This window comes from Phalaenopsis equestris, unplaced genomic scaffold, assembly GCF_001263595.1.
Source record: "Phalaenopsis equestris unplaced genomic scaffold, ASM126359v1 Scaffold218084, whole genome shotgun sequence".
Classification (NCBI taxonomy): domain Eukaryota; kingdom Viridiplantae; phylum Streptophyta; class Magnoliopsida; order Asparagales; family Orchidaceae; genus Phalaenopsis; species Phalaenopsis equestris.
The window spans coordinates 126,587-152,600 of record NW_018236553.1 but is presented as its reverse complement, the minus strand read 5'-3'; the positions used below and the strand labels follow the sequence as shown (position 1 = coordinate 152,600).

The following is a 26,014-nucleotide window of genomic DNA, read 5'->3' as shown; positions in this document are numbered from 1 at the left end:
TGTTACAATCAGATCTATTAGAATATAGTAGCTACAAAAATCGATGTTAAATTTTTTCCAAAAAAAAAAAAAAAAAACAAAAATTCATACCCCAGCAACATTAAATAAATTATTTCTCACAATACATTACATCTGCCATTACAAAAAGCCATGAATTTCCCACTTGTACCCCACATTGTTAATTTGTTCATATCTCACTTCTTATACAGCTTTGTGATATTATAGGACTTGCCTTTTGAAGCTAAAAGTTGGTTTGAATGCTCTCAATTACACTCCCCTATACTAGCTTCATTACAAGAAATTTGTATCATTGTCCATTTCACTTTAAAGCTGAGCCTTATTACATTTCGTGTGAGCTTGAAATCCACTTCCATTTAACATTATAAATTCAGAAAATTTTGATTTCTTGAATAGTTGGAGTTTATCATTGTCATTTTCATAAACGTAAGTATGTGATTATTTGGTGGTTGTGTTACCACTATCCTTTGCTAACTAATTGGACTTTTGAGGCCTTTGCCTATGGTTTGGAGCGGTTTTATGGGGTTTTTGGCCAATGTATCGAGCTTCGATTTCGGGAGCTTTTGCTTACGGTTTAGAGTTGGTTTTGGGGAGCCCTTTCCCTATTGTTTTGTGTTTCACTTGATTGCTATTTAAATCCCTTTTGAGCTGACCCACTCGCTGTTTTACTCCTCTACTTAAGCTGATTTTGGGTTTTGGGTCGGTCCCCTCTCTCTTTCTTTTGGTTCGTTTTCTTTTCTTTTCTTGCTTGATGACTTAGTTTATGTGCTTATATTCTAATATAAGTGTATAGAGGGTAGGGATATAGGGGTCATCAAGCAAGACTGTAAGTTGGACGACTCAGGGTTTAAGGGCGATGATGAAAGTGCCTATGCATGCTAAAAGTGGGAATGAGAATAGTGTCCCCTGCTTCGATGACCTTCGATGAAGGGAGAGCAGGACCGATGGTGCTATTTATCAGCTCTTGGTGCGGAGTTACCCCTTATTTTCTTAGGTTGCCGGTAGTTCTGACTTGAATTAAGCAATTTGTGGACTATTAAATCTCTCCAAATATTTACACAGATAGTACACTTCTCCAAATATTTACACAGATACTACACTTCTCCAAACATTTACACAAATACTACAAAAAAAATCCATTTGCGACAACACTACTTTTGACTATTAAGTACACTCTATATGCATGAAAAATTAAATAAACTTTGATAAAATTCTATAAAAGTTCACTTTTTAATTGCTTCGATAGTGGTCAGGAGTTGTCCTTCGATAGTTTGGGTTGGTAGCTTCTATCCAAACTTGAATTATAAAACACAGCCCAATTCTTTGCCCAACCCGAGCCTGAATTCTTACGACCCGCTTCGATCTTTCATATATAGGTCACTTGTTTTTGTACTTACATATACACATTTATTTGCCGTGCTTGTTAAATTCTTTGTAATACTTGCTTATTTTTATCTGTGATACTGACACTTTTTGCAGCAGCAACATACACCATTTACAGAAATTGATTTTTACAATTATTGTATTTAACCGCACTTTTTTTTACCGCGCTCTTATTGTTATTTTACTTTTGCATTTACCTATATTGCAAGACCTTTTAGGGTAGAGAACAATAGACTGTATGTTTAGAAGGTACACTGCGACAGACCATCGACCAAACAAATTTTCATGCTCTCACATAAAACCCTAAACCCGGAGTCGCTACTTTATTGAGCTGGGAGCAAGTTTGCTGGACAACACGACGAAGAGGTAAGCAAGTGCAGAACAATCTCAAGAGACTCAAAACATGAAACAAATCTACTGCACCTAAACCATCCCTTAGCCTTAAATGACAACAATATTCCCGTAGGACTTCGAGGTTGTCCGCCTAGTGCAACATAAGTCTTCAAACTCTTTTTAGGCTCATTTGCAAATTTGCAACTGTGTTGTGCAATATAAGTCCTAACTCGCTTTAGGCTCTGAGTTTGTCTTTCGGTACAATGTAAACCCTCCTATCTCCGCGGGCTATCTGCATAATCGGGTGTTATGTAAGTGTAAGTCTCAAATAATAAAATTAGCAGAATTAAACACTTAGGGCCCGTTTGGGGTAGCTTATTTGGTGCGGTGGCGTTTTGAAAACGCACCTGACCTGTTTGGGTAAACTGTGTTTTGACAGCTTATGCGTTTTCAAAATGCTGAAAACAACATTTTCACACAGCACCAATTTAGGTGTTGTGGCAGCTTTCTAGCAGCTGTATGACTTTTCCAAACAAATAAAAAATTGTAATAACCACCTCACCTAGCTTATCCGCAGATTATTTTTAATCAGCTTATCAACAGATTATTTAATAAGCTGCAGCTGCCCCAAACAGATCTTTAAATAACATCATCTCCAAAACGCAACCTTACAGTAGAATAGTTTGGGAAGTCACTGAGGGTTTTCCTTAGGATCCGTGACGTTCTCTACCTTTTTCTTTCTTTAGACTTTTAAAATAACTGTTCTCATTTGGTGCTTTATCATTTGACTCTTCATACAAACAACTTTGAATACTAACCTTGAGAATCTTGACGACAGAACCTTTGATTTAAATCGAGGGTTTTCTTAAATGGCTTCGGTCATTTGAGATATAATTAAATATAAGGGCTTGTTTTTATACGGAACTTGGAACCTACGTAAAATAATCTCTATCTAATCTTTATATTAGGTAAGAGAACTTGTCGGTCACACAAAATATTTTGCAGATTAAACGAATGTCACAAATCTCTTAGTTTGTATGTTTGGATTCATCGCCAAGGGATACACTCATCTTTCGGGAATGTGTATTATTCGCTGTATCGGACACATTATGTAAACTTTAAACAAATGAGCTTCATTTGGTCTCATTTTTCAAAATTAAAACACTATTTTCAAAATAAAAAAAAATTATATACCTTTTATATTAAATTAAATCATTTTTTTTTCAAATGAAGAAAAAAAAGTTGACCAACAAGAGTTAGCAGAGGAACTAAAAAAAATTATCATTGCTAGTGGTTTTTGGAAATGATATTGTCAAGACTGAATAGAATCAACTGTGATTTACAATAATGAGCGTTCTTACTTCTTATTGTATTGCAAATGACCAATACCAGTGCAAAATGTTACAAGTAATAATGTACATTGAAAACCAACGAGCTTTGTCCTTTGGGAAGGGAAGACTGAAATTCACAAGCAAAATTAAGGTTTCACAAAACTTTTCTTTAATAGAGCAAAGTCTTCTTTAAGATGTCTTGCTCCTTATTGCTCTTGTTTGAATCATCTTTATTAATTTTCCCTTGCTTCTTGGTTTGCTTTTCTTATTGAATTTCTTGCCTCTAATTCCAACCTTGTTTTTTGAATTAGCATCCAATATTTCTTTACCTTTAGTCAGATTTGGATGGATTATAGAAGGAAGCGGTGCTTCTAGTGAGAGAATGCTAGGCTTAGGATCTTGAGGTGGGAGAGTAAGGATGGTTGGAATTAGCAAGGTAGAATGCGTATGGCTAGATAGAGGGAGAGTTAAAGAGCATCTTGCTATGATGATTTAATGATTGTTGATTATATTAAATGATTGATGATAATTTATTATGAAGGATCTACCTTAATTCATAGCAATAAAGTTCTAATAAAGATAGTGAAAATTCTATAAATAAGCTCTCAGATAAGTGCTTCATCATATAATCACCATCCTTACAAACCCCAACAATTTTGTAAATTTAAGTGATTAATTTTGCATCATTCAAAAACTTTTTTTTTAATTTTTGGTTGCTTCTCATGCTTTATTGATTCGTTAAAAAAAGGGTTTTTGATTTTTACGAAAATTTAAAAGAATAATATTTTTTTTCTTTTGATGACCAATGACCTGAGCTACAAATCACACACTTTAAAATAGCCATATTACTCGTGTCAGACATGTGTTTGACACAAACACAGTGTCGCATCCCAATTAGCCCCCTCTTAAGGGTAGGCTGAGTTGCGACAAAGGCGGACGATTCAGTTAGTCTAAAATCTCACTAGCACTCATCCTGACTTGCAGAATCAGGATGCAGTGTGTGATGAACTAGTCTAACTAAATCACTGCAAATATACTTGATACATTTCATTTCATAATTCATTCACGTTCACATGTATTTAAAAGTGTGAAAATCATATCATCAAAACATATATATTTATATAAAACAACTAAATCAAACGTAATAAAGTACTCACCTAGAAGTTTGTATAAGTTCCCACAACTTTGAAATGCAATAGTTATCCAAGTCACACCTGACAACTCATTTTGGTGCTCGTTACCTTTTCGTGAAAGTGAACAACATAGAGTGAGCAACAACGAGTTCAACGAAATAACCAAAGTTAAAATAAAATTTTGTAGATAAAAAAAAAGAAGTGCACGCTCGAATGTAATCCGATACATGCCCATGACACATGACACATATTACAAACATATAAAACATGAAAAGAAAAGACATGTAATTCAGAGAATTATGATTGTTGTATAAAAGATGTATTTAATTTATTCATTAATAATCATAAGCATGTAATCATATACATGTTCATAATAGTCATCAATCTAATCGTATGAATGTTACTTATTATTGTATAAGCCTCAACTATTCTCATGTCATATCATGTCATTAGGTTGTCTTCCAACCCAAATATTGATAAAGATCAGACCTCCCCAACATAGCAGTTATCAATAGCTCTCTAATACCAATGATTCCCTACATTGTGACACCGTTTGATTCTAACGGTTCTCAAAGTTTTGTCACCGTTTGAATACCAAGAATCAGGAAACCCATCGTTCCCTATTTTCCATACTTGCAAGCATACATTTAATAACATAACTATACTATTACTTGTGATACTAATTAAAACATAATTTCTATAACAAATATTTATCATAGACATTTTATATATTATATGCATGAATTTTATTATATGAATACATGCAAGCAATCATTAACATATTCATTAGAATCATAACATCATAAAATCATGTATCGTGACAATAAATTTATATTCATACAATTTATGTATCTATTCATCTGCAATATGCAGAATCTCTAAATGCAATAGTGAAACACATAATTACATGAAAACCTATAGAAATTTATTCTTCCTAAGTTAGCACAAGATTATTTTACTTGACTTAACGGAGCAGCCCTACTCTAAAATTTCACCCTTTGCTTGCATTGAAGGTTTTCTTAAAAATTGAGTTTTATTAGATTGACTTCTTCCAAAACTTTCCTATGTTGTCTTAGTCCTTAAATTGCCAGTGCTCTACTGTCTCTTTTCTTTCCCTGTTGACAATTCATCTGAAGTTGCACCGATTGTCTACATTTGTAAGATTTTCTTGAACCCACCAATTACTGGCTAAAATGTCATTGTCCATTTTTCACAAACTGACTTTTTTAATTGAGCTTGCTTTTGTTTACCTTTTGATTTAATTTTTTTTTAAAGTCTTTTCCTTTGTCAAAATCTTTTTCTTTTGGTTTGCCTGAGGTTGCCATCTCTAATCATAAAAGTTCAGGTTATTTTCAATCCATCTAGCTCTTTTAATTAGCATGGAGAAATCATTGATTTCGAACAGTGCCAATGAGAACCTCAACTAATCTCTGAGGCTGCGCAGAAATCTATGACATTTTTCTTCCTTAGTACTCACATAATGAAGCACATATCTGGACTCCTGAGTCAGTTTGAAAAATTTATCTTGCGATGTAAATCTAGCTGAAGACAGAATGAACCGATCTCTAAAGACTGACAAAATAATTCCATTGAATCTGTGGAAGACTTATCAGCTAAAATATCTCTCTATGCTGTGTCTGTCACCATCTCTCTATCTTGCCTTCTAACATGAAAGTGACATGTACTATTCTCTTATTTTCCGAACAAGTCATACCATCCAAAATCTCCCGATCTTCAATAGCCATTCTCTAGCAACTGTAGGGTCTCTAACGCTCTTGAATGCAAGTGATTTGAATGTCTGAAAGATTAACATATGTCAATCAAAATTCTGCCCCAAATTTATAGATCCAGACATTGTACAAATAGATGTCTTTTCAATAGTAGTCATTTTGTTAACTACTTGCGATATCAACTGATTAATACCCTGTAACTTTAATGCTATAATTTCCTTATTTGCTTTGTTTTGATTATTGTCTCTGCTTAAAATATTTTCAGCTCGTACTTCTTGCTTTACCCGAGGAGCTTGGCCCTCAGTACTTTTAGATTCTCTTTCAGGCATATTCAGATGTATTAGCATAATTTATTATTCAAATATAATTTATCATATAATATTTATGTTGTGCATGCATAATACCTTAAGTCCTATGGTTCCCCTTCCCAGATTCATCGATCTACAACTTTGTATAAATCAATTTGTAATTGATCCCATTCTTTTAAATCCAACACGCTTTCATCATTTTTTTCATCTAATAACCTCAACTGATATTACTTTCTGTCACACCCCAACCAATCCTCATTTAAGGGTTGGCTGAGGTGCGACATAGATAAATAATTTGGTCAGACTAAATTCTCTTCAAAATCCGTCATGATTTGTATAATTAGGACTCAATGGATGATGAACTAGTTTAACTAAATCGCTATGAATGTAGTTGATACATTTCATTTCATATTTTATTCACATTCACATAATTTGTGAAGTGTGGAAATCATATCATTAATATATATATATATATTGTTAAAAAACCCAAGGGCTAATATATTAAAAAGGAAAGATGCAGACATGTTGTATGAGTGAGCTCAAAAAAAGACACCCAACCCACATGGTACAACACACACAAAAAACTCAAAAATAGGAAAGATACATATAATTAAGGACGACCCAATTTAGTCTTGCCTCTGCCACTAGCTCTCGGAAGAGAGCCGACTAACAAGTTGGTGAGGTGTGTACCATTACCCGAAGTAACCAAAGTTTCATCCATTTAGATTTCTGAGCTCAAGTAGGTCTCTATTCTTCTTCTTTCTCCTAGATGTGTAAACCTGCCATTCCTCATCCAAAGATTTATCGTTCGGATGAGGTGGTAGAACCGTAGTAGAAAGATTTTCAGCCGTTGTAACCACAATAGGTTCTAGTTTATGTGAAGTATGAGTTATTGCCTCCACATTGGATACATCCTGAATATGAAGAGCTGCAATGCTCTCCTGATTATCATTCCGTACACTATCCTTTGTAGGTAAGGATCCTTCAATAATGTTATCAATAAGGTTTGAAGGTGTAAGTTGCCTAGCAGAGCCATCTGACATCACATCAATCGCAAAAAACCGAAGCAGTATTGGTAGGAGGGATCCATAGGGGCAATTAAATTAGACACCAAATCTTGTCTTGTGTTAGTTTCTTCCAGAGCAGATGTGTCTAGAGCAGTGGGGTTAGACCCATCCTTATTTACTTCAGCTTTAGATTTCAAATTAGGATGGAGCCCGTGACATTTATCAAGGGTATGCTCAAACATCTTACAGTGGATATAATAAAAAGGTCTATGTTCCATGACAATTTGTTGCCAATATTCATTATGAGTTGTGCCTAGCCAGACTTTAATAATATTCGGTAATGTAATATCCCTTTCCACAAGTATTCTGGCCACAGAAAGCCTGGTTAGATTGAAGTTGGGTAGATCTAGCTTCATAGGATCCCCAAGTATGACCCTAATAGAGTAGGGAACCCGATAATTAAAAAAATACAGCCTGAGACCAGGTAAATTAAACCATACTGGTACAGTAGGAGACTCATGATTTGGGTCAAAACCAGTAGACCACTTGAGTAACTTAATTGACTTGCCAACAATGTTAAGATAATTTTTAGAGAAAATTCGAGCGTAGTCATCAACCACGGTTAACTGAATCAACACATGTCTCCCATCAAAGAGTCACTTTCCACTTGCCTAGAAGTTTGAGATCGTCATAGCACTTTCGGATAACTTTAATAGTTGGGTGCCCTAACTGAAATTTTCTAATAAGAGAACTTGTATTTCCCAGCCAGGGTTGAAAATTCTAAATCAGAGAAAAGAAGTGCTGCTTTCCCACATTTTCTACTTGCCTTAAGAAAAGAGCAATATTCTATACCATCACGATATTCCTTATAGCTTGAGGGGAAGACAACAGTAGACTCCACTAGATGATTACCCACCACATGTGCGAAGGAGGCTTTGCCAGGTTCAACAGAAGATGGAGGAAGCACCATCAAAGCAGGGAGAACGACGCTCCAATATAAGCGTAGTAGGCGAGACGCAAAAATCTCAGCATCGAGACAGTTGAAAGGACACTGTGGAAGACTCACAGACCCTTCAGCCTGCAGACGATCTCGAGAGTCGCGCACGACGCGCAAAAATTGAGCCTCAATCGCGAGCACTTCAGCTTGCCGCACGGACACACTCTCACAAAAAAGTGCACGATGTCGCAGAAGATGAGCCGTAAGAATGACACACGAAACAGACGAAAACAACGAAAGATCGAGCACGAGCAGTGGAGCAGAAACCAGGGTTCGCCATAATGGTGAAACCCTAGCAGAGCGATATTGAAGAAGACGGCGCCATGAAATATATATACATGCATTCATATATATATATATATTATTTTATTTTATTTTTTTTTTTTTGAGAAAGCCCAAACGCCCGATGGCGAACCCTAGCAACAGTTACGGCTTCGCAGTTTCCTCTTGGCGTCTTTGCGCTCGATTCCGTTTGTCTCCCCCGCTTCTTTTGCGGCTCTGAGACGAGGCTCTTCTCCCGTCATCCGGTCTCGTGAGCTTTTCTGGCTCGGGATTTCCAGGCTTTGCGGCTCCTCTGTGGCCTGTCTCGCGGGTACCGCTCGCATGTTCTGCGGCTCAGTCTCGCGGGTACTGCTCGCGATTTCTGCGATCTTTGCGCTCGTCCCGTGTCACAACGTCCTCCCCTTTCTTAGCTTCAGCTATTTCGATGCGATTTTTTCCCTCGTTTGCTTTCTTCTCTGAACGTCGCACTTATTTTTAAGGATGACTTCAGACAATAGTATGCAGCTGCCCTTGCCGGTGTCCACGCCTCAAAATCTTCATTCTTTACTTCTTAGTTTAAGTGGGCGGAGGACATCAAGAAACCTGGTTGGAAGAGTGAGAACCTTGCCATCTTTTTTACAGAAGCTGAAGGTATTCAACTTTCTTCCTCCTTTTGTCTGACTTTAGTTGGAAAATTTCTATATGGTCATCCCAAAATGGAACTCATTCGCAAAAAAATTGAACGTATGCATCTTGTTGGAGAATGAAAAATTGGACTATTAGATGAGTGACACATTCTTATTCAAATTAGTAATGAAGAATGATAATGAAGAGGATTACACACACTTATTTGTTAGAAGGATAATTTGGATTGATAACAGAGCAATGAAGATTTTGAAATGGTTTGTAGATTTTGACCCCCAGACGGAACCGCCAATCATTCCAATTTGGATTTACTTCTCGGGTCTAAAATTTCATTATTTTACTCAAAAAGTTTTGCACGCTATTACCTCAACTTATGGTAAGCCACTCAAAAAGGATATTCCTACTTCTAATCTTTCCGGTCTATCTAAAGTCAGAGTACTTGTTGAAAGAGACATATCTTCACCCGCTTCTGAGGAAATCTGGTTGGACACACAACACCATGAATATTGGCAGAAGGTAGAGATTGAATCTTTTTCATCGTATTGTTCAAATTGTCGTATGTTTGGACACTCTAGTTCTCAGTGTCACCATCTAAACCCCCAACTTAGACCAAAAAATCAAACTGCTCTGCTAGAGGCTGTGATTCCATCTCGTCCTGATTAGCTCCCAGTTTTTGACACTATTGATCATCAAAAGAATATCCCGGATGACGTCACTATCCCTGCAGGCAGTATGACAACTATTCAGTCCCCAGTTGTAGCTCCCTCGTCTTTGGAACCTCTAATCATGGGGGAGAGAGTTTCTTCAGACCCCGCCTTCCCTAGAACCTTCACTGATGATACAAGTGGAAATATTTCTACTGCTTCACTACTGCCTCATCAGGTTCAGAAAGATGTTAATATTACTCAGGCTCGTGGGGATCAAGACGTGCAACGACTTACAACTGTCCGACCACTTTTGGAATCTACTGATCAGATGAGTCAATCATCAGACGAGAAATCACAGGTCTACATACCAGAAGGAAGAAGAAGAATGAAGATCTACTTGAGCTCAGAAATCTGATGGACGATACTTTTGTTACTACGGGCAATGATACTCACCTTACTAATTTGTTAGCCGGCTCACTTCCGAGAACTAGAGACAGAAGGACTAAAGTGAGACGTCCCTAGCACTTTTGTGCGCCACTTTTATGTCATTTTGTGGCTTTTTGGTTTTTTTACTTTTATGTATCTTTGCTTTATCTGGGTTTTGTGTGTGTTGTATTGTATGAGTTGGACTTTCTGTTAGGTCTTTTCATACAACATTTTTGTATTTTTTCTGTATTAATATATTTACCCTGACTTTTTCTAACACACACACACACATATATATATTATTTTAAAGGAATGGCCTGAGGCAATTAGACGAGCTCTGGCCATCCCTAGGTGTGCTAAATATTCGAGTACCACATTCTACGCACGGGGGGATTCGAACCCGTGACCTGAGGGGACTTATGACTTTCAAAGAGGTTGCTCTACCATAGGTTACGGAACGCACACTCACAAATATATATATACATAGCTGTCAAACTCAATATAATAATATTATGTACCCAAAAGTTTATATAACCTCCAAAAATTATTAAATGCAAAAGCTATACAAGTCACACCTTATTACTTGCTCTAGTACTTATACTTTCTTGAAAGTCAATAATGTAGAGTGAATAACAAAGAACTCAGTGAAATAATCAAGGCGAAAATAAAATTTGGTAGACTAAAAAGAAATAACGTGCATGGTCATATGTAACTATACATGTCTACACACAAGTCACAACATAATTGAATCGTATAAAATATGCAAAAAAAAGTAAATAATGAAGGAACTCATGATTGCTATATAAAACATGTAATGCATTCATTCATGTATAGGCATAAGCTTGTTCATAATAATCATCAATCTTATCATAAGAATGACACTTGTAATTGTATAGGCCTCAACTATTTACATGTCATGTCATTGGGTTGTCACCCAGCTCGATTGTTACTTTATTTATTGAAAAAGGCTGACACCCAACACAACGACTATCAATAGCCTCTAGTACTAACGATTTTTTGTCTTCCATCGCAGTCTTATCCCAATGGTTCCCAGAGTTTCATCACCGCATGAATAGCAGAAGTCGGGACTCCCACCATTCCCGATCATCCGTACTTGCAAGTATTCATGTAATAAATTACCTATAATATCACTTATGATATTTCTTAAATCATAATTGCTATAACAAACATTTATCATAGACATTTCATTTATAATATGTATGAATCACAACAAATGAATATCTGTAAGAAATGATTTCATAAAAATATTCATGTCATAGTAAAATCACATTTATCGAAGGTGCAGTCAATTTGCATTCATACAACCAATACAAATATTCATCAATAATGCACAAATAATTTAAAATGCAATAGTGATAAACATAGAATCACATGAAAATGAGATTTATTTTTTTTAAATTAGTACATAATTATTTTATATGGATTAGCGGAGCTGCTCTACGACGTGTTTTCTCACGCTCGCCTCGAGTTCGCAGTTTAATATAAACAACCTGAAATTCGTAGACATCTTATTAGTTTATGAAATTTTTGCTTAACCCATGAGTTAACCCCAAACAAGTCATTCAAGAATTCTAATCTGAAAAGAGCTTCTCGGCATAACCAATCTTTTCTCGATCCTACCTATTCTTCTTCCATCTTTCTACATCACCTTAATTTCGCTGATTTTTGGCTAAAGACCTATACAAATGCCCACAAATCATGTTTGTCGCTTCCGACACAAGTTCATCTCCGCTATAGCTATCATAAACGAAAAAGGACGCTGATTTATAGCTAACTTCAAAATGAAAACGTAAGGAAAGATGACAAATATCGCTAAAGTGAGTTTCATACCTTTGGATTTCTTCCCGAGACTGCCTTGAGTTGTGGCTCCCTACGGGTCGCACAATTCGTGCAATTACAGTGCCCTGATCGCTGGAGTTCGCGGGAAGAATCAGGAGAGGGGAGGTGGGTGCGGCATGTAACATGATCCCCATCCTATCTCAACCATTCGATCGAATCTTCCGATTGAGAATCACAAAAATAGGGCAGTTTGGAACAGTATGAATGCAGGATTAATGATAAAATTAAGGGTTAAGTATGATTTAATTAAGCTTATACTCCATATATTTGTATCTTCTCATGCATTCAAAATTCATGCTCGGTGCTATATATCAAATTGATTGATTCAACGCGTAAAATTTTATAAAATTGCTTAAATTTAATTTCGAGAGATGCAAATTTTAACATACATTCTAAAATTGCCAAACACTTACCTAGTTTCTTAAATTTTGGGAGTTACATTAGATTCATCAACTTATGACTATATAAATTAATTTATATTTAATCTCATTCTTATTTTTAAATTCAACGTGCTTCCATCATCCTTTTTATCTAATAGCCCTGCTTTTAGGTCGGTTAAGGTGTGACACTGTCACAAGATTCAGTCAGACTAAATTTTCACACGCGCCTATCCTGACTTGAAGAATTAAGACCCAGTGGGTGATGAACTGCACTTAAAAGTGTCATTGTTACACTGTCTAATTAAATCGTCGCAAACATACTTGATACATTTTATTTCATAATTCATTCAGATGGACCTACACTTAAAAGTGTGGAAATCATTTCATTAAATATATGTATCTATACAGAGTTGCTAAATCCAACATAATAAAAGCATGTACCCAGAAGTCTATACAAGTTCCCAAAATTATAAAATGCAAAACTGTACAAGTCACGCCTAGTTATTCTCCCTGGTGTTTCTTACTCCTTTTTGAAAGTCAACAATATAGTGTGAACAACATCAAGGTTAGGAAAAAAAAAAAACCGAAGTTTTATTTTATGAACGGAAAAAAATAACGTGCATACTCTTATATAATCCAGTACATGTCCACTACACATTACATAACATGTTATAAAAGTATAAAACATGAAAATAAGAGACATTTAGTGCAGGGAATTATGATTCATTGCAGCCATGAATTGATGAATTAATCACGTATATATTGAGAAGTTCCTAAACATGAAAGAATTAGTGTTGTAATTTGGAATGTGACTTTAGCCCCCCTTGATTTTAATTTGTAGCTTTCTGCTGTCAGGTAGCCTCTTGTACTCCATGGATCCAAGGAACCATTTGGGCTTAGCTTGGTCTAAGGTTGGGTTTGAATTTGGCTTGAGTTTTTGACACCGTTCTAGGGTCCTAGAAGGCATTTAAGAGGGGGATCTAGTGGGGAGATGCTTGTAGAATAGTAAGAGAATGAGAATATGCATGCTCAACGATGACAGGAGGCATTCAGCGACAGTCTAGGCTGAAAACAGCAGAGAACCATGAAATTCCAGCTTTGACGAGGCATGGTTGCCAAGGGAGATTCATCTCCTATTCTTGAACAAGTTACAAACACATCAGTTGCAAAATGAATAGGGATATCGCGTTAGAGCCCAAATCAGATAATAAAATCTCCAAATATACAAAGCAAAGTCCTAAAATAAAAAAAATAGCAATATATAAATAGTTCCACGCAGAATAAAACCAAATTCTATTCAAATCAAGTAGGGTTTGGCGGCAGGAGTAGGCGGGAAAACTCATGCTACAGTGCTATCAGGATGGAATCCCCATCTGTCTGATCCCGCAATCACGGGAGATAGTGGAATCCTGTTTTGCTTTCCGCAATCACGATGTGCATCAGTTTGGGTTTGCATTTTGCTTGATATGCTTGATCCTACCGTGACATAATGTTTTTTTTGATCTACTAATTTGTCTTGGTTGATTGGCTAACCATGCTCAGCTTGCTTCGAATAGCTTCTTGGGCTATCCTATAACAGAGGCCAGTAAGGGTTGGAGGCTGCAACAGGCGGGAAAAATGCTGCTACAGTGCAATTGGGACAGAATCCCCGTCCATCCGATACCGCAATCACGAGAGATCGTGTAATCCTGCTTTGCATTAAGCAATCATGTCCTACATTAGTTTGGGTTTGCATTTGGCTTATATGGTTGATGGTACACTGACCTAATGTTTTTTTTGGTCTACCGATTTGGCTTGTTTGATTGGTTAACCATGCTCAAATTGCTTGGAATAACTTCCTTGGCTATATTAGTATCAAGTTCTACAGTTATCAGAAAAATTGCAATGCTTTGAACTAGTGCAGTTACTGAAAAATAATTTTGAAATACAAGATTTTTCGGTAAATAAATTGCTTTTATGAAATGGATCCTGCACGACAAACATAGGACTTGCAGCTGCTGCCACATTTTTTATCACTATTTGTGCATGTGACATTCAATAGAGACTTATATACTTAATTTGAACACATTAAAAATTATAATAGTTACCCAGGTTTTGCAAAATGAATGATGATGTTTCAGAAGCTAGGTATGAATCTTCAAACCTGAGAAGGTTTGAGGATAGTTATTACTAATGATGACTATGAGCTTCCAACCCGCTTTCTTGGGTTTAAATCTATTCTTATATAGCATGCACGTGGGCAGTAACTAATGCTGGTGCTATAGGACTTAATGCTCTAGTTTTTTCCTCTTTGAGTTCTTTGATATCCATCTTTGTTATATATTACGATTTCAGAAGGCATTTGTTATCTTTGTTAACACATTAAAAAATTCTAATAATTAGGTACAATATGCTCAACTTAGTTGATCATTTCGATAGGCGTGGCCTATACCGCTCTATTTTCCTCAGGTATTTATTTTCATATTTTACAATATGAGCTTTCAATTGTAATTTTCTTATTTTAAATTGCTTTGGAGATCTTTTAACCTCTTGGATTTCTTTATTGTAGCATAATGGAAGGGGAGCAATCCTTGCCGCATTTTTCACCTGAAATTGTTGTGAGGAACTTGATTAACAGATCGGATGTTCCACCGCTGCCTCCCATAATACTGTTTCATGGAAAAAGTGATTATTCTATACCATCAGATGCTAGGTTAGATCTACCTGTATTTTAATTTAAGATTACTATGTGGATTAATATATTAGATTCTCTCTAGTCAATGATATATTAGCAGGCTGCTGAAGAAGATGTATGATTTAGCCAAGTTCTGTATATTCGTAAAATTGATCATAGAAAGGACCTGAAAACCAAAGAATCAAAGAGCCTACTCTAAATTGTTTAATATGCAGTCAACATTAGAAGTTCTTTATTTTATTTTGAATGTTGGAACAATTTTTTAGTTTTTCATAAGCGTCAAAATTGTTGGTGGGCTTGGAGCAATAGTTAGATTGCTTACAATGAGACATGGGGGTCACATGTTCAAACCATGGAAACATCGTTTCTGCCGATTGAGGCTAACATAACATACTTCAGTCCCCTCCCTAGACCATGTAATGTTATGCCTGAGGCATGGGTCGGATGTACTATTAGAAAATTTTCGGCAAATGTTTTATAATTTTATTTTTCCATATCCGGATTCTGAACATTCTTTACCATGCTTTGTACCTAAAAACTAAAAATTATATAGTGATTTAACAATTGGTATGATCTGTCCTCGTTTTAGAACAAGCTGATGATTTATTAAAAAAATAAAAAACAAATTCTGTTGCATTTTCTTTTCTGGAGCTGCAATACGTTTATTACAGAAAACTGCTCAGATAAGCATCTATACACTTTGGAGCCTACTGCACTCACATCATTTTGAACATGGTAATGCCTTTTGATTTCTATATGTAACTTAAAATGTGAATTTGTTTGAAAATCAATTGAGCTACCTGTCTAAGCAGTGCCATATCCTATTCCTAAACATTTATTTAATGAATTTAAAATCATTTATATGCAGTTCTTAGCTTCTCATTTATGGTACCTCAAGTAAATCACATTTTGTTGAAATTCATAAACTAATTAACCCCTTAGGTAATTAATGGAGCACACCCACAACGTTGAACATAGAAATAGTTTGTTGTGTAATTCTATCGAAAACAAGAAATCTTAAAATAGGATGGGACGATACATTAACTAACACACTAATCTGTTGGGGTTGTTTGATCTTGTGGATAAGATGCTTCTATTTCCCATTCTTATCCAGGTTGATGCATGCCAATGTGTTCTTAGTGGATATTTTTAGTTGTATTTTTAGTTGTATTAGAGCCTCTTATTTATGTGTTCACGATTGATACATGATATAAGAAGCATGTACATGGTCCTGTCGGTTGTAAGTTTTGTATGAATGTGATTTTTACATTCATTTTTAACTACGATGAAGTGAACTTCCTTGAATTTCCCTTTTAGTTTTCATCTTTTCCACTTTTGCATTATATACTTAATTCAGCACATCATTTTATTTATCTTTGTTTCTTTCCTCCAACATTGGAAATTGCTTTCTCTATCACCTTTTAAGGAAAAATCTGTTTATTTAAGTCTAAGCTTTATTAAACCAGTTATTGATCTCAACTTTTTGCACAGCACCACTTTTGCCGAAGCACTTCAAAGTATAGGTGTTCAAGCCACAGTAGTTCTTTATGACGGAAAAACGCACACGGATTTATTTCTTCAGGTAAGGTTTGCCACTTGCTAATTAATCGATGACCTCTTTGTAGCATTGTTGGATTAATTTAGCCAACTTTCTAAAACAATAGGTTCGCACAAAAGTTTACTCGGTTGGATTTCCATCTATTTAATAATTGCCGCAGGCCCCTGTGTATAGTGATTGTGATGTTTAAATTTCGGGGACACATTGAGTGGTGCTGTATTCTTATTCAACACTTTTCTTAGATATATGACTATTCTCTTACTATCATGTCGGACAACTTCAATGTACTAGTCTTTGAGTATGTATGTAGGTATTATTCACAGAGATATGCATGTCTTAAGTTTGTTTAACTATAACTTTGTCTTTCGTTTGAGCATTAAATTAAATTAACAGACGTGTAAAATTTGTAAATGCATGCTTGCTCATCACATAGCAACTGAAGCCTAGGTTTTAAGAAATTTCCATAAACTTGTATGCATATATTATGTCTTAATGATGTCTTCTTCTGTAACTGGATAATGTAACCATAGTTCGTATCATTATGATTCTGATAAATTTTCTCCTGATTAGCTTTACTAATTACCCAATTTTTTGGGCCCCATTTCATCATGCACTTCAATGGCATGTGCTTTGGCTAAATAAATGTTACTCTTGTTTGTCTCATAAGATTGAACCAGCAATATCAGATCCATGGTAGTCAAATTGCTTTCTAATGTCGGTCTACCATGCATTTATTTTCCAATTTGAACTTATGCTTCAACTTCTATAATTTTTCAACACTAATGTTGTTGATGCTGATGCGAGTTACAATCTCAAATTGCTTATTTCACTGATTTGAAACTAGACAGCATAGTTTCTATTTCAATCTTTATTTCAATTTTCATGACTGAAGTAGAGAAAATTGGTGTTCACCGTTAAGATATGATTAGGGAAATTTTTATCAACTTATGTAACAACCTCATAATTTAGTTTAACATGAGGTAGTTGTTGAACTTCTATTATGATGTTCGGCTACCATAGTATTAACCTTGTTCTCCCCCTCCCTCTCTCTTCCATCATGAAGGATACTCATTCTCCAGTCAAAGCCTATAGTTTAAGGCACATGTATCAAGGCCTTATACTATTGGATCAATTTCTTTATAGCACTCGGATTGCAATTCATGTGCTTTCCTATAGGGTTGTTGGTCCCTTTTTATTGTAAAAACCCCACTGAATCCCTTCCCATGATCCCTTATATTACACTTTTTTTTTTTTTATTTATCCCTATTTTATAATTCCTTTTGGAGGTATATATACATCCTTTTTGTAGAAAAAACAACAATTAAGTTAAAGTATTTTCCTCCATTACTTTATTTTCTATATGTTTTTTGAGCAAGTTTATGTTTTTTTCTAACATTTTGTCTCTAATATTAGAGTTCTCACTTACAACCTTATTCCTATTATTGGATTCTCCTTTTATTCACTATCTTTGGGTTCTTTGACTTACTTTCAATGGAATCAATTATGATAAATGATGAGATATAGACCAAGGATGAATCTTAGGGATTTCAAGCATCTTATTGCTTGAATGAGTAAAATTGCCTTAAATGGTCCTTAATCGTTTAGAATTTTTGCTTGAAAAGGGAAAGATTCAACATATTATGGATCTACATATGGAGCATAAAGACTTAAAGTTCGTGTTTTTAGAAGAAGTTGATTTCATGATTATGATATGGTCATAAAAATTCATGCTATTAGAGATCAATTAGTCATTTATGTTCCTGTCAACTTTAAAAAAAGGTTTGAGATACAATTACACAAATCTACTTAAAGGTGAAAGAAGCTACACTAATCTATGAGATCAAAACTTACTGCTATCAAATAAGACAACTTATCAATTATTAAATATTTTAATGCCATAAAAATTATTGGTTGGAATTGGACTCTACCTAAACATCAAGATGTCATACTGTAAAGATGCATTGATTCTTAAATAATTAAAAGAGGGATTCTTTGAGTTTGTTGTAGGATTGAACAGTGAATTTGGCCAAATTTTAATCCAAATCTGAAATAGAATAAAAATCTCTTTTCTCTAAATAAAATATTCTCTCATATAGGCAGAAGAAGGAACAATGATAGTGATGAACAATGATTCAGACCTTGAGATATTTGCTGAAAGTCTTTGAATCCTAAGATAATAGATTTTTTTGTCATAAAGCTTTCTTCAAAAGAAGGGCAAAATTTTTTTTGTCAAAGGTAATCTCTGGTTCAACTACTAGAGGAAGAAAGGACACTCCAAGGATAAGTATTGGAAACTCCATGAAAACGTCTCAAGACTATAAAGGAAATAATACAAAATAAGAAATGATAAATCTGTCTAGTGAAGTCAGAACTCAGTTGGGAAGAAATTGAGAAATTATGCAGCTTTCTCAATTCATTAGAAAAACTATTCAAATTTTGCTCTCTTGCTCATAATAATAGTAATTTCAACATTTAGAATTTTAGTATTTCAAATAATTCTTCCCTTTCCTATATCTTATTAAGATTCAGGGGTCATTTGACTATATGATAAATTTATCCATCATATGTCAAACATACAAACAATTTCCTAATAATAGGAAAATAGGGTTTAGTGCATGTTCCTTCACCTTTTAAGGAGTGAGATTATCTAACACACTTATTCACCTTTCACACCACCGACCTCATCTAGAGGCAACACTATCATTTTATTATGCGGTGCTTAGTGCCCTAGCCGAGTGGGACAAAATAATTGGTCAACTCCTTTGTTGGACTGGCCTACCTAGCTTCATACAGAACGGGAGTTACCACACTTCCTTCCCTGATTTCCTATTCAATTCCCATCTTCCGAATTTATTCCTTGGCTTTCTAATTCCTTCCTTTCCCTGTCTCTTTTCTTATTCCACTTCTTTCCATAGAGAGTTCTTCCTATTCCATTCCCTACATTATCTACCATTTTTCAATTCTATTCCTTTCCAAATTCCAATCCCTTCCAATTCTTATTATATATATGCTATGTTTTGCCTAGGGGTAAGTAGTGTTTTTTGATTCTAGATTTCAGGGGTTGGCTCCCATTGAGGCGATCTTCTCTTCCGTTGGCTGTATCCGACGGCGAGGAGGTATAAAAACACCCCCTAACTCTTTGTTGGAGAGTGATTTTAATCCTAGTGTCTATAAATTTGTCAATTTACTCCCAGACTAGAACTATTCCTCCTTAGTGAACATTTCATTTTATATTAAAAGAATCTGGGAAATAATTTGATACTTTTTAGATTTTGAGACTAAAATTACCCCATGAAAATAGTTCAGACACTATTTTAACACTTTATGATATATATTTATATATTCTTTTTTTTTTTTTTGAAAAAGCCCAAAGACTGATATATTAAAGATAAAGATATAGATAGGTTTGTATGAGTGGGTCTAAACACCAAACCCACACGGTACAACACACAAAAAAATATAAAAGATGAGTACATATAGAAATAAAAAGAAACCCAAAAATCATCCGAGCGCTGAAAATGTGTGGGTCATCCCAATCTAGTCTTGCCTTTGGCTCTAGTTCTCGGTAGGGATTCAGCTAGTAGATTGGTAAGGTGCTGACCATTACCCGTAGTAACCAAAGTATCATCCATAAGACTCCTGAGCTTTAGTAGATCTCCATTCTTCTTCTTCCTCCTTGAAGTGTAAACCTGCCATTCCTCCGAAGAATCTGCCTGATGGGGCAGAATAGAAGCAGAAGGATTACCAACATTAGTACCCACAATAGGTTATACAATATGTGAAGTATGAGCTGCCGCTACACCAGATACTTCTTGAAGAAGTGGAGTGATCCCGGTGAAATATAGTTGTGTAAAATTTATAAAGTTCTCTTTGCTTTACAACAGTGCCAAAAACTTGATGTGGTATTTTATTAATAATAACTTTAAGCACTTGAGATTGAGATTCTACACAAGTATACCCATCATTATCAAGTAATATAAGATATTCTGTTTAAGTCTCAAATATCAATCTCACGAGGAAGGTTTAAATTTGAAATGATAAATTAACTAGAAAATTCATAAAAATCAAACGAAATTACTGTCATTAATCTTCAATGTGTAAGATACTAACCAAACTAAATTATTAACTACTAGCAAAACTTAACTGCAGAGTTTAAAATAGTAACTACTAAACCATGTTTATGTGGTGAAGATTTCTTATATTATAAAACATCTTTCCCACTACAATGAGTTTTTTGGTGAAATGAGATGAGATAAATTGTTCAAATTTGTATTGTGTCAAATATGAGCAATTTTAATTCTCTACCCTGATTCAGTGTTATAGAAAATCATTGGCTAATCTTAGGTTTAGTCCCTAAATCCGTGGCTAGGCTAAGAGGATACTAACTCCCACTCCAGAGCTCCCACTTTCCTTCTCCTGAAGACTAATTCTCGCTTTAGTTTTTAAACACTAAGGTCGAATTGAGGATTTTTAGTATGTCACCCTAAATAATTTTCAATTCTACACCCAACAAAATATATTTTCCTATTTATTTGCGCTTAATTCCATGAACGAAATAGAAATACTCTTTCATACTCTTTCATGGACTTAATTGTGATTCTCACTCTGTTGTAGAACTCATATTCCATTTCCTGGATCATATGTTTCACAACATATTTTAACAATTTAATTGGCGGATCGAAAATTAAATTAAGAGCAGAGTTGAAAAATCATTACAATTTATAAGATAAAGGAAACTACTCAAACTTCATGAGAAAAATACAACAAAGTACAATTTCATGTATAAAAAAAAATTCATACAACAATAATAAACAAATAACACTTATCTGAAACTCTTTCTCAAAACAAATCCCTTGTAGTCTCTCCTAGGAAATGTAGGAAGAAGAAATCTCTCGTTTCTCTTCCTCTCCAACACTTCTTAGAGAAGAATTCACACTTAAACTCACTACAAAAACTCAAAACTATAAAGACAATAACTAACTAATAGTGTGGAATGGCGTGGAGTGTAGACGGGCGAAGAGGAAAACTGAGTGAGTGGAAGAATGCTAAATGGTGCGAAGAGGGGGGTTTCTGATCAAATTTTGGCCCTAAATAAAGCCTAGGGTCGGTTCTCCAATAGGTGCATAAAAAAACTCTTAAAAAAGCGTCCAAATTCATCGAATCTCCTAGAAACAGGGTCTGCCCTGACACTGGCGCTGTCAGCCCCCATTGCGGCGCCGTCGACGCCAGAGGCCATTTAATTAATCCGTCTTCTCTGTCAAACAGCGCCGTCGGTGCCCAGTCTTGGCTGAACAAATTTTTTTAAATTCTTCATTTTGACTCCAAATTTCATCATTTTTGCTTCCTCTTTGCTCCAAGTCCTAAAAATCAACTTGCAATAAAATATAAAAATACCTTTCATTAAAGTGCAATATCACCAAAAATGAGTATAAAATATGGGTCTAAGAATGCATATATTTTTGGTGTATCAAAATCCCCCAAACTTAAATGCTGCTTGTCCTCAAGTAACTCATTTACTACATAAAAATATGACTTATGGTAAAGACTTTAACTTCTAGATTTTATATCTTAGTCCACTAAATACTTAAGTTTACTAAATATGTTGTCCTCAAGTAAAGACTAATCTTAATCTATAAAATTAACCTTTATTATTTAAAAATTTTACTTAAGTTTACTATATATTTAGAAACGTAGATATAGTTATCTAAAGTTACCCTCTAATATTAAAGGTCATGTTAAATTTTTTAAAATATTTTGAAAATATAATTAATTGAGGACAAATAAAATGAAGTCTCTTTTCTTTTAAAAAGAAAATTTTCTTCCCCCCAAACTTAAATTTTTTAAGAGATTTTAAATTAAAAATTGAAAAATAAAGGGTGAATGAAAACATTTAATACATAAAAAAAGGACATACCTGTTGAAGGTTCTGATTTGAATTTTAATTCTGAAATATTGCAGGTGCTAATAAGAAAAACTACAAGAATTAAAACATTAAATAACACATAATACATATAAAAATTTGCTGAGAAAGAGTTAACTACAAATAAATCTAACAAAGCACTAAAACAAATAACTTCCAGCAGTTTCACAAATCTACAGTTCACAACACATCATACAATTAAAATAAAGTATCACAGTCCACAAACAGTCTTAACAATAAAATAAGCAACATCATATTCGAATTTTTGTCTTATCGAATCATCATTGTGAGCATTTCTGGCCTCTATATTTTCCATTCTACTATCCATTCTCCAGATATCTCCGTGTTGGATCATCACCTGCTCCATAAGTTCCTGGATAGTAGGGGTACTAAAAGTATTTGAAGTAAAAGGAATACCCCTGGTCCTACTTCTAGATTTTCATCCAACATGAGATTCATAAGTCTTTATATTGGCAGACTCAATAGGTTTTAGAGGTTCATTCCTCTCCTCATCTGCTCTATAATTAACTCCTGCCTGTTCACATAGCGTGAAGATCAGTGCAGGGTGAGCTAAACCACTAGTGGTTGTCGGTCAACTTTTCGTTGATTATTTGAAAATATGAATATGAAAATAATTTTTGAAATTTAATTTAATATAATAGATATATAGTGTGAGTTTTAAAAGTAGTATGTTTTAATTTTTGAAAAATGAAACCAAATGGATCTCATTAGTCCGATAATTTGCATAATCATGCCCGATACCGCGAATATTATACCCTCTCGAAAGATAAGTGTAGATATCGACGATAGACCCAATCCTGCAAACTAAGAGATTTGTGACATCCGTTTGGTCTGTGAACCTTTTATGTATGACCGACAAGTTCTCTTATCTAATACAAAAATTAAATAGGGTTTATTTTACCTGGGTTCTGAGTTCCCTATAAAGGCAAACCTCTATAGTTAATTACATCTCAAATGACTGGGGTCAATTGAGAAACTCTCGATAATGATCAGAGGTATTAGTCTTTAAGGTTCTAAAGTTTAGGTTTTCACGATATGACGTGGAAAAACAAGTGAGAGTGACTCAAATAGGAACAATTATTTCAGGAATCCAAAGAAAAGAAAAGATAGGAGATGTTGCAGATCTTGAGAAGAACCCTCAGTGACTTCTCAAATTATCCTACTGTGTGGCTGCAATTTTAGAGATGATGTTATTCAATTGTTCAATCTTGCCAATTTTATTATTTGAGACTTATATATACATAATAACTGGTTATGTAAATAGCCCGCAGAGGTAAGAGGTTTTACGTCGTTCTAGATGACAACCTCGGAACATAAGGCGAGTTAGGACTTATACTGCTCAGTATGACTGTGTAGGAGCCTAAAAGAGGGAGTGGAGGTGAATTACGTCGCGCTAGGCGAGCTACCTCGAAGTCATATGGGTTGTTTAAACTAGGAAAGTTTAGTTGGTGTAGACTCATTTTGCTGTTGTAGAATGACGACCACCTCCACCTATAATCCGCTCCAAACTCATTGCCGTGCTGCCCACGAAGTTACTCCGAGTTCCTCGTCGAAGTAACAGTTCTAAAGTCCAAAGGTCAAACAGTTTTACCAGGTGTGTTTCAATTTCTCAGTTTGGTTGTCATTGGGGGGGGTTGTCATGTTTGGTTGTCATTGGGGGGTTCAAGTTGATTAGAGCGATACCGGTTAGGATCCCACGGTTCCCTCATTCCGATATCACTATTTTCTTTTGTACTTAATTTAAACGAGTTGTGAAACCCATTTAAATCGGGGAGATCTCGTTAGCAACCGTGGGTTACTTCCTCCGAGGGACTCCCATAAATTTGAAAGAACGTGTTATGTTTTTTCTTTTTGAAAATGTTGTTTAATTTTGAAAAAATATTTTTGTTTTGAAAGTCAAATTGTATTCAGTACTCGCATAATGTATTAGAGCAAGAGTAAATTGCAATGATAAAACAACAACAAATAAAATGTACATGTGTACGTGACGTATCTGTTATTGCTATCCCTGTTGCATGTTTAACTCACAAAATACAATATAATTTGTAGGAAATTTAAATAAATTGCAGAGAAAAGAAGAAAACAGTAAATAGTAGAACAAGTTGTAGCAACGGCTAGGAACTTCAAACAGGTGATCCTAAGGTTTTCTACAACTCCTGACAACAATCCTACGGCTTCCTGTGACTCCGGGCAGCAGCCATGAAACCTAAACGACATTGTACAACTCTCTTACAGCTCTCCCAACACCTATATGACAATGGACAACACCTCTACGGTGATTAACAGCTTCCAAACAACCACTTACAGTAATTCTAAACCCCGAACAACACTTCTACGGTGATTAGCAGCTTTGAAGCAGACAATTATAGCAAAGATCAGTTTCCAATCAGCACTTCTACAGTTCTCAGTGACTCTAAACAGCAATTTGAAACACCAAACATCACTTGTATAGCTTCCTAAGAACACAAACAGCAATTTCAAAGATCAAACAATACTTTTATGGCCTGCTACAAACTCAAACAACAATTTGAAAGATCAAACAACACTTTTATGACCTGCTACAAACCCAAACAATAATTTGAAATATCAAACAATACTTTTAAGTATTTTCCAATACCTTACAACACCCCTAAAGCCAACAAACAACAATTTAGATGCGGCACAAAACCCCTCAAAAATAGCAGAACACTCCGGGAAGCAACAACAACACAAATATAGTTGAACATGTCTGATCATAGGCTAAAAGGTGCTGTAACTTCTTCTACCCTAAGTAGCAGACTTTACTTGGATCCCCCCTAAAGCACTCGGGCTTTGAAAAATGAAACCACTCCTTAGAAGGAATGAGATTAATTCCTGCATGATTTTAACGAATGACTTAAACGAATGACAATTAAAAATGACAATTAAATACAGACCACTTAATCCTCACGAATTTACATGTCCCTCTCCAACACAACAATAATAACTTACCTAAGCATGAACATGTGTATTTTAAAAAGTTAAAATGGTGATATTTGCTATGTGCTAGGAAGACTTTGAGTGGTATGTGTGTAAACATTGAAGTTTGGGTGTTAGATATGTAAACACATAAAAGTTAAGTGGTATGTATGTAAATCTTCCTTCTGAATTTCAAGATAGTTGCTTCAGATTGTTTAAGTAACTCATCAAGTCCGCTCAGCAAGGGTAAGTTCACAACCTTAGACAAGAAAGAAACTTTGTGCTCCTTCTGTAAGAGTATCAATAAATCTACCCCATCCTAAAACCTTTTACAAGTAAACCGAATGCTTTGATCTGCTGTTTCAAAATCTTTGCACCAATGGAAAGCAACAAAAGCAAAAGAGATCAACCAACAGAGGCCGTGACATGACCCAACAATCTATCA

At 35.0% G+C, this 26,014-nt stretch overlaps 1 protein-coding gene across 2 annotated transcripts in view; it reads left to right on the top strand.

Annotated features, from left to right (window-relative positions):
• The window catches only part of LOC110037285 (probable isoprenylcysteine alpha-carbonyl methylesterase ICMEL1), a 93,213-nt gene that overhangs the window by 39,894 nt on the left and 27,305 nt on the right, over positions 1-26,014 (top strand). For both annotated transcript variants that reach the window (XM_020741890.1, XM_020741889.1), the window contains exons 8-10: positions 14,842-14,907; positions 15,008-15,151; positions 16,625-16,715. In XM_020741890.1, the coding sequence (XP_020597549.1) occupies positions 14,842-14,907; positions 15,008-15,151; positions 16,625-16,715 (301 nt within the window). The remainder of the gene's footprint in view (positions 1-14,841; positions 14,908-15,007; positions 15,152-16,624; positions 16,716-26,014) is intronic.